Source organism: Panthera leo, chromosome A1 (assembly GCF_018350215.1).
Source record: "Panthera leo isolate Ple1 chromosome A1, P.leo_Ple1_pat1.1, whole genome shotgun sequence".
Classification (NCBI taxonomy): domain Eukaryota; kingdom Metazoa; phylum Chordata; class Mammalia; order Carnivora; family Felidae; genus Panthera; species Panthera leo.
In genome coordinates, this window is record NC_056679.1 from 23839970 (window position 1) to 23853674 (window position 13705).

A 13705-nucleotide genomic window follows, 5' to 3' on the forward strand; every position below is an offset into this window, starting at 1 on the left:
AGAGAACAACTCAACGAAATCAGTTCCTCTCTGAAGAGTAATTTGGAGTGTGTGGTTAACTGGGTGAAATGCAGACCATACAGAAAACTAAGTGGATAGAGAAGGTGGGCGTATAGCTAAGAGCAAGAGCTCCGCCTTGGAGAGTGGCAACACAGAAGAAATGGGAGGAATAAACTCCTTCTCTGTTTCTCTGTAAAAAAGAGAAAAAGATTTTGTAAGCAATTAGTTTTGAAGAAGTATTTCCGTAGTTAGGCTCCATGGCATCTGAACAGAGCACTGTTATGTGCACAGACTGACTTGAGTTACTCAAGAGTAAGTCACATTATAATGAGGGCTTTTGTTATAAGCAAATTCCCATTTTTAGACAGTAGGAAAGAAGCTTAGTACATGTTAAGTCACCAGCTTTGAAATTAATTGGAATAATGTAGTCTTTAAGGAAATGATATATGGTCAAGGAGGTTTTTTATCTGTTCATTTAAGTCCACGGGAAATGAGACCCTGGGAGGGATCCTTTCCAACCAGGGTCATGTTGGTGGACATTAGATAGAAGAATGTTCATGATATCAAGTTCTATCACAGGAAAGTATGAGAAATTTAAATATATATTATCTACAAAATGTACAGTCCCCTTTTTAATTTCATCTACCTTAGTACTTTGGTTTATTCAACATACATTTATTGAGCACCTACTATATGCCAGGCTGAGAGGCTCAGAAATACATTAAAATACAAAGACCTTGCCTTTAAGACACTTGATATGTGTAAGACAAACATGTAGAACAGAGGGAAGAGTATCTGTGCTAGTTACTCTTGGCCTTGAGGCACGCTAGTCACTATTCCAAGTGTCATCCTGGTTTGTCAACTGCTAGTTACTGGTCTGCAAGGAATTCAACACAAAGTGAGACTATACCTTTAGAAAATTTTATGTAAGGTTGAAATTACTGCCATATCTAAGCATATGATCACTTTTCTAGTAATTCATTTATTTTGTATGTTACATAACTTCAGACCATAACATATTTGTAATTAAAATACATATATGAGTATGTATATGTATGTACATGTGTGTATGTGTATATATATATACATACAGGTACATATAACCAGTCCTTAAGCACAGAGGTTTTGAGAAACACTACTTAACATTTTAGAGAGTTCATATCAGAACTAAGTTAATCTGTGCAAATAGCATCACTTTAGAATCCTTTCCCACCCCACCCTCACAATTCACTCCAAAAGATTAGGTAAATGTTCTTATAACAACTCATTGCAAAGTCCAGAAATATGCCTAAAAACTTTCTTTTAGCTTATAGCCTGGGAGCATGCTAGCTATCTAGGATCCTTAAACAAGCTTTATTTGTCCTGCTCAGTATCTTTAAATTTTTTATCCCCCTATTGAAAATTTACAAAATTTCAAAAACAAATCCAGATAATTGTCTTTTCTTAGAAAACAAGAAAATGTGGGAACACAGGCCTATAGCCCAGAGGATTGTGATCCAAAGAAATGGAACCCAAGGGCACTTCGGTGGCTCAGTCAGTTTAGCATCCAGGTTTGGCACAGCTCATGATTTCATGGTTCATGAATTTGAGCCCTGCATCTGTGCTGACATCTCAGAGCCTGGAGCCTGCTTTGGATTCTGTGTCTCCCTCTCTCTCTGCCCCTTCCCCGTTTGTACTCTGTTTCCCTTTCTTTTCTTTCTTTCTTTCTTTCTCTCTTTCTCTCTCTCTCTCTCAAAAATAAACGTTAAAAAAGAAAGAAAGAAATGGTACCCAAATCTCTCCTTTGAGTTGCATACTTGTCCTCTGTAGACATTTGAATTTAGCACATTTACTTTTCTTCATTTCCTTGGTCTCTTTGGGGATGTCAGTACATCCCAGCTCATCCCCTATAGCTATCTTGCCTATAACTTTTTGCAGCCCAAATAGGAAACTAGGGACCCCTGTGGTAAATAAAATATGGACAGGTTGTAATTTTCAAAAGCAGAATACTAGTTTTGGTTCAAGAAATTCTGAGGTGATGGGGAAAATGAGAGGTTTTCCAAATACCACTCATTAGAGATAATCCCTAAAAAGTTGGATGGTAAAAACCATACACTCCTGGAGTGTAACAGGGAAGAAATTTTGTCTATCAAACTGAACTCCTAGAAGAAAAACTTGAGAAACTATCCTTTTCCTCATAGCATCTCCTAATTTCATGAAGATTTATTCACTAAACAAATGTTTATGTAGTACTTGCTATGTAGCAATCCTATACACCATGGATTCAGTTGTGGACAAAATTAAGTCCCCACCGTTACGGAACTTACATTCAATCAAGAGACAGAGACAATAAACACCCCCCAAAAAAGTATGAATAAGTAATATAATTTCAGACAGTAATTATGGTGAAGAAAATAAAACAGGACAACAGAATACGACATGACTGGGTATTTGTATCAGGGAGAAGTGGTCCTCTATAGTGGTTGGCAAAGGACTCAAAAAAGATGACGTTTTATTATAAGACAAAAATTAGGAGAAAACACCCACATAGACATTTTGTGGGACATAAAAAGTCACAGAAAAGAAGGAAATGGGGAACTGGCAAGGACATATTTAAGGTGGTCAGCCAGACTGATGAAATGAAGAGAAACAGAGATGGTCAACTCAGGCACCTACAGGTAGTCTGGTACACAACCTCAAGAAGAGAACTGACAAAGAGATTCCCAGGCTAAGGAAAGAGCACACAGGGCCTGAAATAGGAGCGAGTTTGAAATGTCACGGAACTTATAAAGGTTTCCACATGTTTCTTATTCTTCTTTGGATGACTTTTTCTAAATTTCCCCAGGATTCTCAGCAAACCACTACTGATAGGACAAATTGTCATCTACTGACTTTAGCTTAGTCCTTATTATTTCCGCCCTGTTTTCACCTTTGCTTCTTCTCCATGCCACTCCCCAGTACCTGATAACATCCCTATCAGCACCATCATCACTAGGACCAAAGTCTAAGACAAAAGTTTGAATTTACTGCCAAGTAATGACAGTGAGTCAGGTATGTGACATCCAGGCACAAAATGGGAGTGGTATTTGAAGATTTGTCCTAATTCTATTGTGCACATTTTAATAACCCATGTCTTAAAGGCCCCTGGTGAATTTCAATGGTACAGGAAAACTTTTGAAAACTATGTGATGGTAGTTTCTTTTTTTCTCGGGACAGTAGAGGCCGTGTAGCGTCGCCGTTACTCTGAGGAGAGAACAGTCGGTAGAGGGGTGCAAAAATGCAGAACAATAAAACCTTTAACTTGGAGAAGCAAAACCATACTCCAAGGAAGCATCATCAGCATCACCACCAGCAGCACCACCAACAGCAACAGCCACCACCACCACCAATACCTGCAAATGGGCAACAAGCCAGCAGCCAAAATGAAGTCTTGACTATTGACCTGAAGAATTTTAGGAAACCAGGAGAGAAGACCTTCACCCAACGTAGCCCGCTCTTTGTGGGAAATCTTCCTCCTGACATCACTGAGGAGGAGATGAGGAAACTATGTGAGAAATATGGGAAGGCAGGCGAAGTCTTCATTCATAAGGATAAGGGCTTTGGCTTTATCCGCTTGGAAACACGAACCCTAGCAGAGATTGCCAAAGTGAGCTGGACAACATGCCACTTCGTGGAAAGCAGCTGCGTGTGCGCTTTGCCTGCCATAGTGCATCGCTCACGGTCTGAAACCTTCCTCAGTATGTTTCTAACGAACTGCTGGAGGAAGCTTTTTCTGTGTTTGGCCAAGTGGAAAGGGCTGTAGTCATCGTGGATGATAGAGGAAGGCCCTCAGGAAAAGGCATTGTTGAATTCTCAGGGAAGCCAGCTGCTCGGAAAGCTCTGGACAGGTGCAGTGAAGACTCCTTCCTATTAACCACATTTCCTCGGCCTGTGACTGTGGAGCCCATGGACCAGTTGGATGATGAAGAGGGACTTCCAGAGAAGCCGGTTATAAAGAACCATTAATTTCATAAGGAGCGAGAACAGCCACCCAGACTTGCACAGCCTGGCTCCTTTGAGTATGCCATGCGCTGGAAGGCACTCATTGAGATGGAGAAGCAGCAGCAGGACCAAGTGGACCGCAACATCAAGGAAGCTCGTGAGAAGCTGGAGATGGAGATGGAGGCTGCTCGCCATGAGCACCAAGTCATGTTAATGAGACATGATTTGATGAGGCGTCAAGAAGAAGTCCGGAGGATGGAAGAGCTGCACAACCAAGAAGTGCAAAAACGAAAGCAACTGGAGCTCAGGCAGGAGAAAGAGCGCAGGCGCCATGAAGAAGAGATGCGGCAGCAACAGGAAGAAATGATGCGGTGGCAGCAGGAAGAATTCAAGGGAACATTCCCTGATGCGAGAGAACAGGAGATACGGATGGGCCAGATGGCCATGGGAGGTGCTATGGGCATCAACAACAGAGTCGCCATGCCCCCTGCTCCAGTGCCAGCTGGTACCCCAGCTCCTCCAGGACCTGCCACTATGATGCCAGATGGAACCTTGGGATTGACCCCACCAACAAATGAATGCTTTGGCCAGGCTGCTACCATGGAAGGAATTGGGGCCATTGGTGGAACCCCTCCTGCGTTCAACCGTGCAGCTCCTAGAGCTGAATTTGCTCCAAACAAACATCGCCGACACTAATAAAAATTTCAGTGTCTAGTTTCCCAAAAACCCTTAAAAGAAAGACCCTTTTTGGATGAGCCAGAATTCTGCCCTGGAAAAAGTGTTAGGGATTCCTCCCAATAGTTAGGTCTTCATTGCCTGTACTACTCTAAGGGAGTATGCTGGAGGCTGAGGGCAAGGGAGGGGCGATAAAATTTAATAAATCAAAAAAAAAAAAAAAAGGAAAATTATGTGATGGGAAATAAAACTTATTCAACAATTGGACATTTGAAATCTTTACCACATGGACCAGAATAGATTTAGGACCTGGAGAGGTACTTTAAAAGCCAAGTATCATCACCAGTTCCAAGAACAACCACACTGTATACTATACAATATCTAAAAAAAGGAAGCTATCTAGTACAAAATAAAAATCACTTTGATTATGTTTATCATATTGTAACATGTAATCAAATCAATAAAATTAGCACCCCCCCCCCCACTCCCAAGTAAATGATATGGGATAAAAGGTTTCAGAAGTGAAACTAAAAGGAAAACGAACCATTCCAAGAATACTAAATTATATAATTCATTTTTAGAAGATTAAAAATAAAAAGATACTTAATAACTTCCTTCAGTGAAAGGAATTATTTATGTTGGTACAAGGAGTATAATTGAAAAGGAGGTATAAGAACAAGAAAACTGAATACTAGTGTGAAAATCCGCAGATGGTGAGAGATATAGATTATCTCATTGTTCTTGTTCAATATCTATTAAGCATCCTGTTTTCCAAATGCTGTCACTTATGAAATTCCAAGTATATATACCTTAGTGAAGGAAGATGTAGGGTTTATAGACTCAAAAAACACAACTAAAACGTTAGAACTTTTGAAGTTTGTCTTTGAATGAACTTCCCACCTCTGTTTTAACTCTGCTTTCCAATACTATTCAACCACCAGTTTTGGGGATGCGACTGGGGATGAGGCAGTGGGTTACATGCAAAGGTATAATTCAAACTCTGGCCTCTTTCCAGGATGTCAACTCAAATTACCTACCTTCCATACAAACCCATCAAAATTCTTAATCCTATCTAGAAAGCAACAATTGGACTCAAGTTTCACATCACACTGGAAATGACTAATGATGAATTTGAAAAAAATACATATTATGTATCATATTATTTACACGTAATTTCATAGAAACAAGACAGGTAGCACATAGACTGCAATACAGTGTTAATACGAATAGATGGGATACACATATACCTTTCTGTTAAAAAAGCAAAACAACAACAACAAAAAAAACACAACCTCTCTGGGTGGCTTCCCAGGCTCACCAGGGCCAAAGGCATCAAGTTGTCCGGCGGCCCACTGCGTGGGGGCCCCAGCGGATGTTTGATTCAGTGAAACAAGCTCTCACTGCCCATATTCCTGGGAACTTACATAACATTCTATCTGTGCCTACAGTTTTCCCAGAATGAGTAAGGATGAAGTATGTATGAATCAGGCCAGAAGCTGTGGGTCATTAACATCTTCACCTCGCAGGCTTCAACTAATTATTCGAGGAAATTGGTTGTATAAAAACCCTAGCTCCCTCCTCCTCAAGTTAGTGAATTCTGACAAGTGTATTTTGTGTGTTTCCTGGGGTTTCCTTGATGGATTAACTTCTGGTCTCCTACCATCGTTGCCGGCATCATGATGTACTCCCTATTGACTGATTTATCTCCTCTGTGTCAATTCTTCACTCCCTGAACAGTGTTCCCTACATCTATCTCCCAAACTCTTTGCACACAGATTTTTGCCTCATTATCTGTTTTTGAATGAGCCAAATTAAGATACTCTTTATGAACTTATTTGCATATAAGATGAGCTTGTTTATCCAAATAGATTTTCTCTATACCGGTAGCTAAGGGGCAATTGTAACTGAGAGGGCTGTCCTATGCACTTTGCCTACATCAGCACCTCTTTTTTCTCCTACTCAGTTTTCAAGCCGTCCCATGTTCCTACCTTGCCCACAAGCATGCTCTGCTTTTTCCCAACCCCACTTATCTCTTCTACATGTGGGATCGTGTCTCACTTATTGCTTCAGCCACACACCTAACACTCATCTCCAACGTGATAGGACCTCAGGTGACTTAACCTGTGGAAAGGATGTCCATGTAAATTCCCTTGTGTTATGATATGTCTCATCGCTCCTTCTTCAAGGCCAAGGTTTCCTTAAGGGGCGAGATGATAAGGATTAGATTAAGTCTTCAAAATATCCTCACTCCTTTGGGCACCTGAGATCTGGACTCTGACTTGGCCTCAGTTACGCCTGAGCTCTTATCCAAAATTACTTCTGGCTCATCAGTGATTTGTGAAGTATGGATATTATCCCTTCACTTGATCTTAAAAACAGCACCTAATTTTTAAATCTTTATTTCTCAAAAGACTAATCATCTGCCATCATTCAAGTCTAAACTCTTCTGTCCACCTGTCTTTCAGGAAAATACCTACTGAACACCCAACTACAGACTTCAACTGATTCCCTGAACAGCTTGGTTTCACAGGCTGCAGTTGGATATAATTTTCCTGATGCTGAGATTAACTTCCTTCTATTTCTGAGCAATGAGGTCATCATCACCCCCAGCATTGTCAACAAAGATGATGATTTCCACAGACGAAAAAGTTCATAGTGAGTGTATTCCCATGCGTGTCTTTTTAAAAGTATCTTTTAGCTTTATTGTGCTATCCTTGATTCTATTTTGGTTTAAAGGCATTTATAGTATCCTAAACCATAATGAACATCCCTATGGCAGAAATAAAATCCATGTTATAGCTTTCTTTTGAGAGGTGAACATCTTAGCTTTTAAGTTACTTTCTCCCATAAAGCAAAGTCTACAGCAGAGATGAACTCCTTTGTGATCTTTCTGGTCACCTTCCCAAACTTCTAACAATTTACGAGTATCTTCCATGTCAATTTCTTGCCAAGATTTTCCAAATTTCAAATATTGAACAATGCAAAATCAGCCCTGTGTTTAGACTAGCAGTACTAATCCTACAATGCTGCATCTTCAACTTGCAATCCACTGGTCTCCAGAGAGATCAATGCTCATACTGCAAGTTACCTACTTTTTCGCAACATAAAGTGGCATGCAATTTCCCAGTAGTAAAATCTTGAAGGCTTGCTTTCTAGTCACGTGGATCTAAGACAGCTGTGTTTTCCATGAATTCTTTGCTGCATATTACACACGCCACAGAAACTGGTATCCTTTTCCCATGCTGTTGTTGCTCCAGAAAGTTGTCAATCTGTTTCTGAAGCTGCTCTGATGAAACATCGTGCAGCAAAACGCAGTTGTCTTTTTCTTTCCAAAGAACAGGTGGGGTTGATTCTCATTGCACTACAGGACTCAGTGATAAACCTCTTTGCTTGGGTGGGGGTGGGGAAGGGGAGGTTCTCTCTCAATTCTGTCTCCATTCTAAGCACAATTCCCAGCTCCTGGTTTGATGGCTTTCCGATTCAGTTTTCTTGTCTTGCCCCACAACATCCCTAAATTGATACGCTTTTCCCCTTCAAATTTCAATTGTCTTGCGATTTCTCTGCAGTGAGCTTGCTGTACAGCTCCTTCACTGACACAAGATACGAAAGAGCATTCAGGAAGAAAAATTAAGGGCTTAGCAAGCATTCCAGTTTGGCTTTCTAAATGAACACTTTTTATATCCTTTGAAAAAAAATATCGGGGGACCCTACAAAATACAGTTTTGTCAACTCTAAGTTACAGGTGTGGAGTTCGTATGAGGGATGGTACAAGAGTGGTCGAGAGCCACTCCTCCTTGCTGGAGGTCCTGGCCCCACCATTTACCACCTATTCAATAGTTGCTATTTGTGACCCTGCAGACGTTTCTTATCCTGCTTCCATTTCCTCATCTGTACAATGAGCAAAAATAGTACTTAATAGGCTAGTGGTAAGGATTAAAAGGAAAAAAAAATACATATTGATAATTGCTTACCTTGTCATAAATGTTACTAGCTATTTTTATTGGTCAGTCTAGTGCCAAGTCTATTATAAAGGAGAATGTTTACTTTCAGGAGGTACCTGCATGTCATTTTTGGTCATTGGGCTCTGAAGGTAGCCTCTATCTTTTCACCACCTCTATGAATTACTCCCCCAAATCTCACAGTCTTTCTTCATAGGCCGACCAGATGTTTCATCTGCTGAATCCCTTCTCTATCTCATGTCACTGTTGGCATGCTTTTTGGGTATGTGGAGCTGCACTGAACAACTGTGTTGAGGCACCAAGGGGCTCAATAGGTAACACCTGTCTCCCTCACAGAGGTTCAGGACCAACTGAAAAATTCAGTATCATTAGACAAGTAGAACACCACACTTATTATAAGGAAAAGATTAGGGGAGGTGGCTTGTATCTACAGGGAGCTAAGTTTCCTTCTATTAAATCCCTCAAACATACAGACTTCCCCTTCCAAGTTGTGACTGTAAGCTTCCCAACCTTTACAACAAAACTGACCAGAAAGGTAAGAGCAGACGTGCTCTGTGGGCACATTTGCTCCCAAAGGGGGATAAAGGAGGAATGAAAACGTTTACGTCCAGGTTCTCCTTGCCAAATCCCCACTGAGACTGTCACATCTCTAGAGAACTTGCATGAGGAAGTAGAAGCAGGCAAAGACTGATATCCCACTGGTGCTGCATCTACCCTGGAAGAAACATCAGGAGTGAGAAGCAGCACTCCTCTCCAAACAGGCTGGAAGCTATTACAGTGTAAGACTGGCCAGTAGTCCTATCAAAGGAGAAACCAAACTGCAAGCTCATAGTCCTATCATCAGAGCCTTGCCTTCCTCCTGTTTCCTGCCCCGAATTTGATAGAGGAAAAAAAAAAATTAAAAAAAAAAATTATCCGACAAGCCCACATTTGAGTTTTAAATAACTCCGTTTTTCCTCAATTTGATAGGTCTATTATAATCCCTGACATTCTAAGAAGCCCCAGTGCTTCTTAGAGCCAGTGCTACAAGAAGGTGTTTTTTGGTGCCACAGATGTACAACACGTTATGATAGTACAGATAGGCATTACCCACAACCATCTTTCCCTTTCCATCACAGACTCACCAAAATGAGATGACACATGACACTGATCACAGCGTGACACAGCATTGTTTCTGACATACCCTTAAGCACAGTGACCCTAGAATTTGTTAAGAAAAAAAAATGTGGTAGGCAGGGAAAGTTGTCAATTATGATTTCATGGTTGTGCTTCATTTCTTCGGAAAAGGGCACAATATTTTAAAGGTCAAATCTCCTATTTGCCCTTTTGTCTTGCTTGATTCCTGTAGTAACTGCTCGGCCTTGTCTGGGATCCTGGCAGAGGATTTCAGAGGTTCTCCCTTAACACAACACGCCCAAGCAAGCTCATCAACCTTGTAACCAAGCTGTTCTTTTTTTTTTATCTCGCAGCCACTCTATTTTCTCCATTTGGTGGGTGTTGTGCTAGATTTCAGAAATAAGCCCAAGTAGAAGTAAGAACTAAATTATTCCATTTAACTTACAAAGGTAGCATCTTCCGACACAAACACAGACCTTCCTTGATGCCCAAAGGTTCACTTGTTGGAAACCCGGTAGATCCAAGGTCTAAAGACCAAGGAAGGACAGGGAGATACTCTTCTGATGGCAAGGGGAGCCCTTAAATAGTATCAATGAGAGAAGAGATACATTTTAGAAAGGATCTCAAACTCTGAGGTAGAAGCATTGAAACAAAGTTTTATTTTTGTCCCTTCCCCCCACCCCCCACAACTCAGTATGTTAAGAAATACTATGGGAATATAAACAACATGTGATCTATATACGCCCTACCATTACTCTGACCCAAATTGGAGCATTTCTTCAAAAAATTGCCAATGAAATACAAAATGCTACTACCACGACAGTGTAGTCCGCAGTTTTTCTTTAACTAGTGTCTCTCCCTGGAGTGCTGGCTTTCTTTCTCATTAAGAGATAATAGCCCCTTTTCAGACACTCAAGTTAACTTTCATGACTATTTCTACACGGTTTGAGGATTCTGAACAGCATGATTGTAACAAACTCATATTACACACATTGACAACACAGAAGAACACCACAAATCATGTAAAAAGGAGTTTCATCTATACTAAACTGTTCAGTAAATTATAGGGTATAAACCACCTATTTGCCTAGGACATACTTACCAATTCCTTATACTAAATATTACAGTTTTCCAGAAATCGTAAAGCTTTAAGTCCATACCACTTTACTACAAAATGAAATATAATGTATTTTAAATGTGTACAATTTTTTTTTAATTTGTGATGCAGGTGGGGACAGGAGTAAAATATGTTTCAGAATAGACAGAAAAGGACTCTATTTGGTCAGCCTTGGGGTGCCTTCATGGCTCAGTCAGTTGAGCATCGACTTCTGCTCAGGTCATGATCTCACCGTTGACGAGTTCAAGCCCCACATTTGGCTCTGTGCAGACAGCTGAGAGCCTGGAGCCTGCTTTGGATTCTGTGTCTCCCCCTTTCTCTTCCCCTCCCCCACTCATGCTCTGTCTCAAAAATAAACATTAAAAAAAATTTATTAATCAGCTTCCCAAGACATGATTGCCTCATCACTCTGCAAAGACACACTGCCCAGGGTTCTTTAGCACCACATGTGTTCATGTTGCCACATAAAACGTAGAAGGCTTAGTTAAATTTGAATTTCAAATAAGCAACAAAAAATTCTAAAAGTAAGCATGTTCCAAACATTGCGTGGGACACACTTATGTGAAAAAAAATGTATTCATTGTTCATCTGAAATTTAAATTCAGTTAGGCATCCTCTATTTCTATTTGCTACACGTTGACCTTTCACCACCTTGTTGGACTTTTAAACCCTCCTTACTTGATATGAGAGATGAAGCTGCTTCATGAACAAAATCAGGGCAGAAATAGCATCATTCATGCTGGCCAAGTTTGGTTTTTTCTTTTGTTCCTTAGTTCAGAAAATTATTTTGAGAGAGAAAATGTCAACCCACCATTATATTTCTTTATTAAAAAAAAAATAAGATCGTACCTCAAAGCCATCTGCTTTTAAAGGCTAGTATCGACCAAATCTTCACTCTAGGCAAGACAACGTTCCAACCTGCCCTAAACAAGTCTCTATGAAATTAGGACTACTGTGATAACAATGGCTACCAGGCAGCTTAGGCAACGAAAAATTATGGCACGTTACCCAAAACAGGTAATAGTGGAGCCTGGAATTAAACCTAGGCATGTTGATGCCACAGCTGGTGCTTGAAACAACTAATCCATGTGCTTCATGACTCGAGCCCTGAACTATGAATTTATTGTATTATTTGAGCATAACTGACACATAGTGTTCTATTAGTTTCAAGTGTACAACCTGGTGATCTGACAAGTTTATACATTAGGCTATGTTCACTACAAGTATAAGCTACCATTTGTCCTGTTACATCACTATTAAAACATCATTGACTATATTCTTTATGCTGTGTCGCACTCATTCCATAGCTGGAAGCCTGTATCTCCCACTGTCCTTTACTCATCTTGCCCAACCCACCATCCCCTTCTCCTCTGGCAACCATTAGTTTATTCTATTTATAAGTCAATTCTGCTTTTTGTTCTTGTTTAGAAACGTTTGGAACTTTTGTTCTAGGTCCCTGTGTGCAGTCTCAAGTGGCACAGTCTCATCCTCTTTTATGGCTAACAGTCCATTGCATAAATACCAGGTTTCCCTAAGCCGTTCATCTGTTGATGGACACTTAGGTTGCTTCCATGTCTTGGCTATTATAAATAATGCTGCAGTTAATATAGGGGTGCACATATCTTTTCAAATTAACTTATTTTCCCTGAGTAAATACCCAGTACTGAAATTATTAGATCAGGTGGTATCTTTAATTTTTTAAAGATACTGGTTTCCACAGTGGCTGCACCAATTTATATTCCCATCAATAGTGCACAAGGGTTCCTTTTACGCTACATTCTTGCCAATATTTGTTTCTTCTCATCTTGATTGTAGCCATTCTAACAGATGTAAAGTAATATCTCACTGTAGTTTTGCATTTCTCTCATTAGTGATGTTGAACATCTTTTCATTTGTCTGTTGGCCATGTGTAGGTCTTCTCTGGAAAAAGGTCTATTCAAGTCCTCTGCCCATCTTTTAATTGGATTGTTTGGTGTTCAGTGGGTTAAGTTCTTTATATTTTAGGTATTAACCTCTTAATGAATATATAATTTGCAAGTATCCTCCCCATTCAGTAGGTTGTCTTTGTGTTTTCTTGATGGTTTCCTCTACCATTCAAAACCTTGTATTTTGATGTAGTCCCAAGAGTTTATTTTTTATTTTGTTCCCCTTGCCTTATGACAGGTATTTAGAAAAAGTGTTGGTATGGTCAATGGCAGAGAAATTACAGCCTATTTTCTCCTTCTGGGATTTTTATGGTATCAGGTCTCACATTTAGATATTTAATCTATTGTTCTTGTGTGTGGTGTTAAAAGTAATACAGTTTCATTCTACATGTAGCTGTCCAGTTTTCACAGCACCATTTATTGAAAAGATGGTCTTTCCCCATTTTATTTTCTTTCTTTTTCTGGCATAGATTAATGATATAAATGTGATTTTATTTCTAGGGTCTCTGTTCTGTTCCACTGATCTGTGTGCTTATTTTTGTGCCAGTACCATATGGTTTTGATTACTATGGCTTTGTAGGACGTCTTGAAATTTGGAATCGTGATACCTTCAGCTTTGCTTTTCTTACTCAGGATTGCTTGGGCTATCTGTGGTCTTCTACAGTTCTATACAAATTTTAGGATTATTTGTTCTAGTTTTATGAAAAATGCTGTTACTTTGGTAGGGATTGCATTGAATCTGTAGATTGCTTTGAGTAATATGGACGTTTTACTCAAATGTTTGAGAATATGGCAATATTCTTCTAATCCATGAGCATGGAATATCTAATTTAGGTCATCTTTGATTTCCTTCATCAGCATTTTATTGTTTGCAGAGTAAGATCTTTCACCCAAGTTTCTTCCTAGGTATTTTATTCTTTTTGGTGCAATTTCTTTCTGTGACCTCATTTTTA

At 39.8% G+C, this 13705-nt stretch overlaps 1 protein-coding gene across 1 annotated transcript; it reads left to right on the top strand.

Moving 5' to 3' along the window:
* Positions 1-3187: 3187 nt before the first annotated feature.
* On the top strand, positions 3188-4838 carry LOC122207701 (non-POU domain-containing octamer-binding protein-like). Its single transcript, XM_042917905.1, is given in 2 exon segments — positions 3188-3623; positions 3626-4838. Coding segments are annotated over 2 exon segments (1398 nt in total). The 5' UTR covers positions 3188-3256; the 3' UTR covers positions 4657-4838.
* The last annotated feature ends 8867 nt before the right edge of the window (positions 4839-13705 follow it).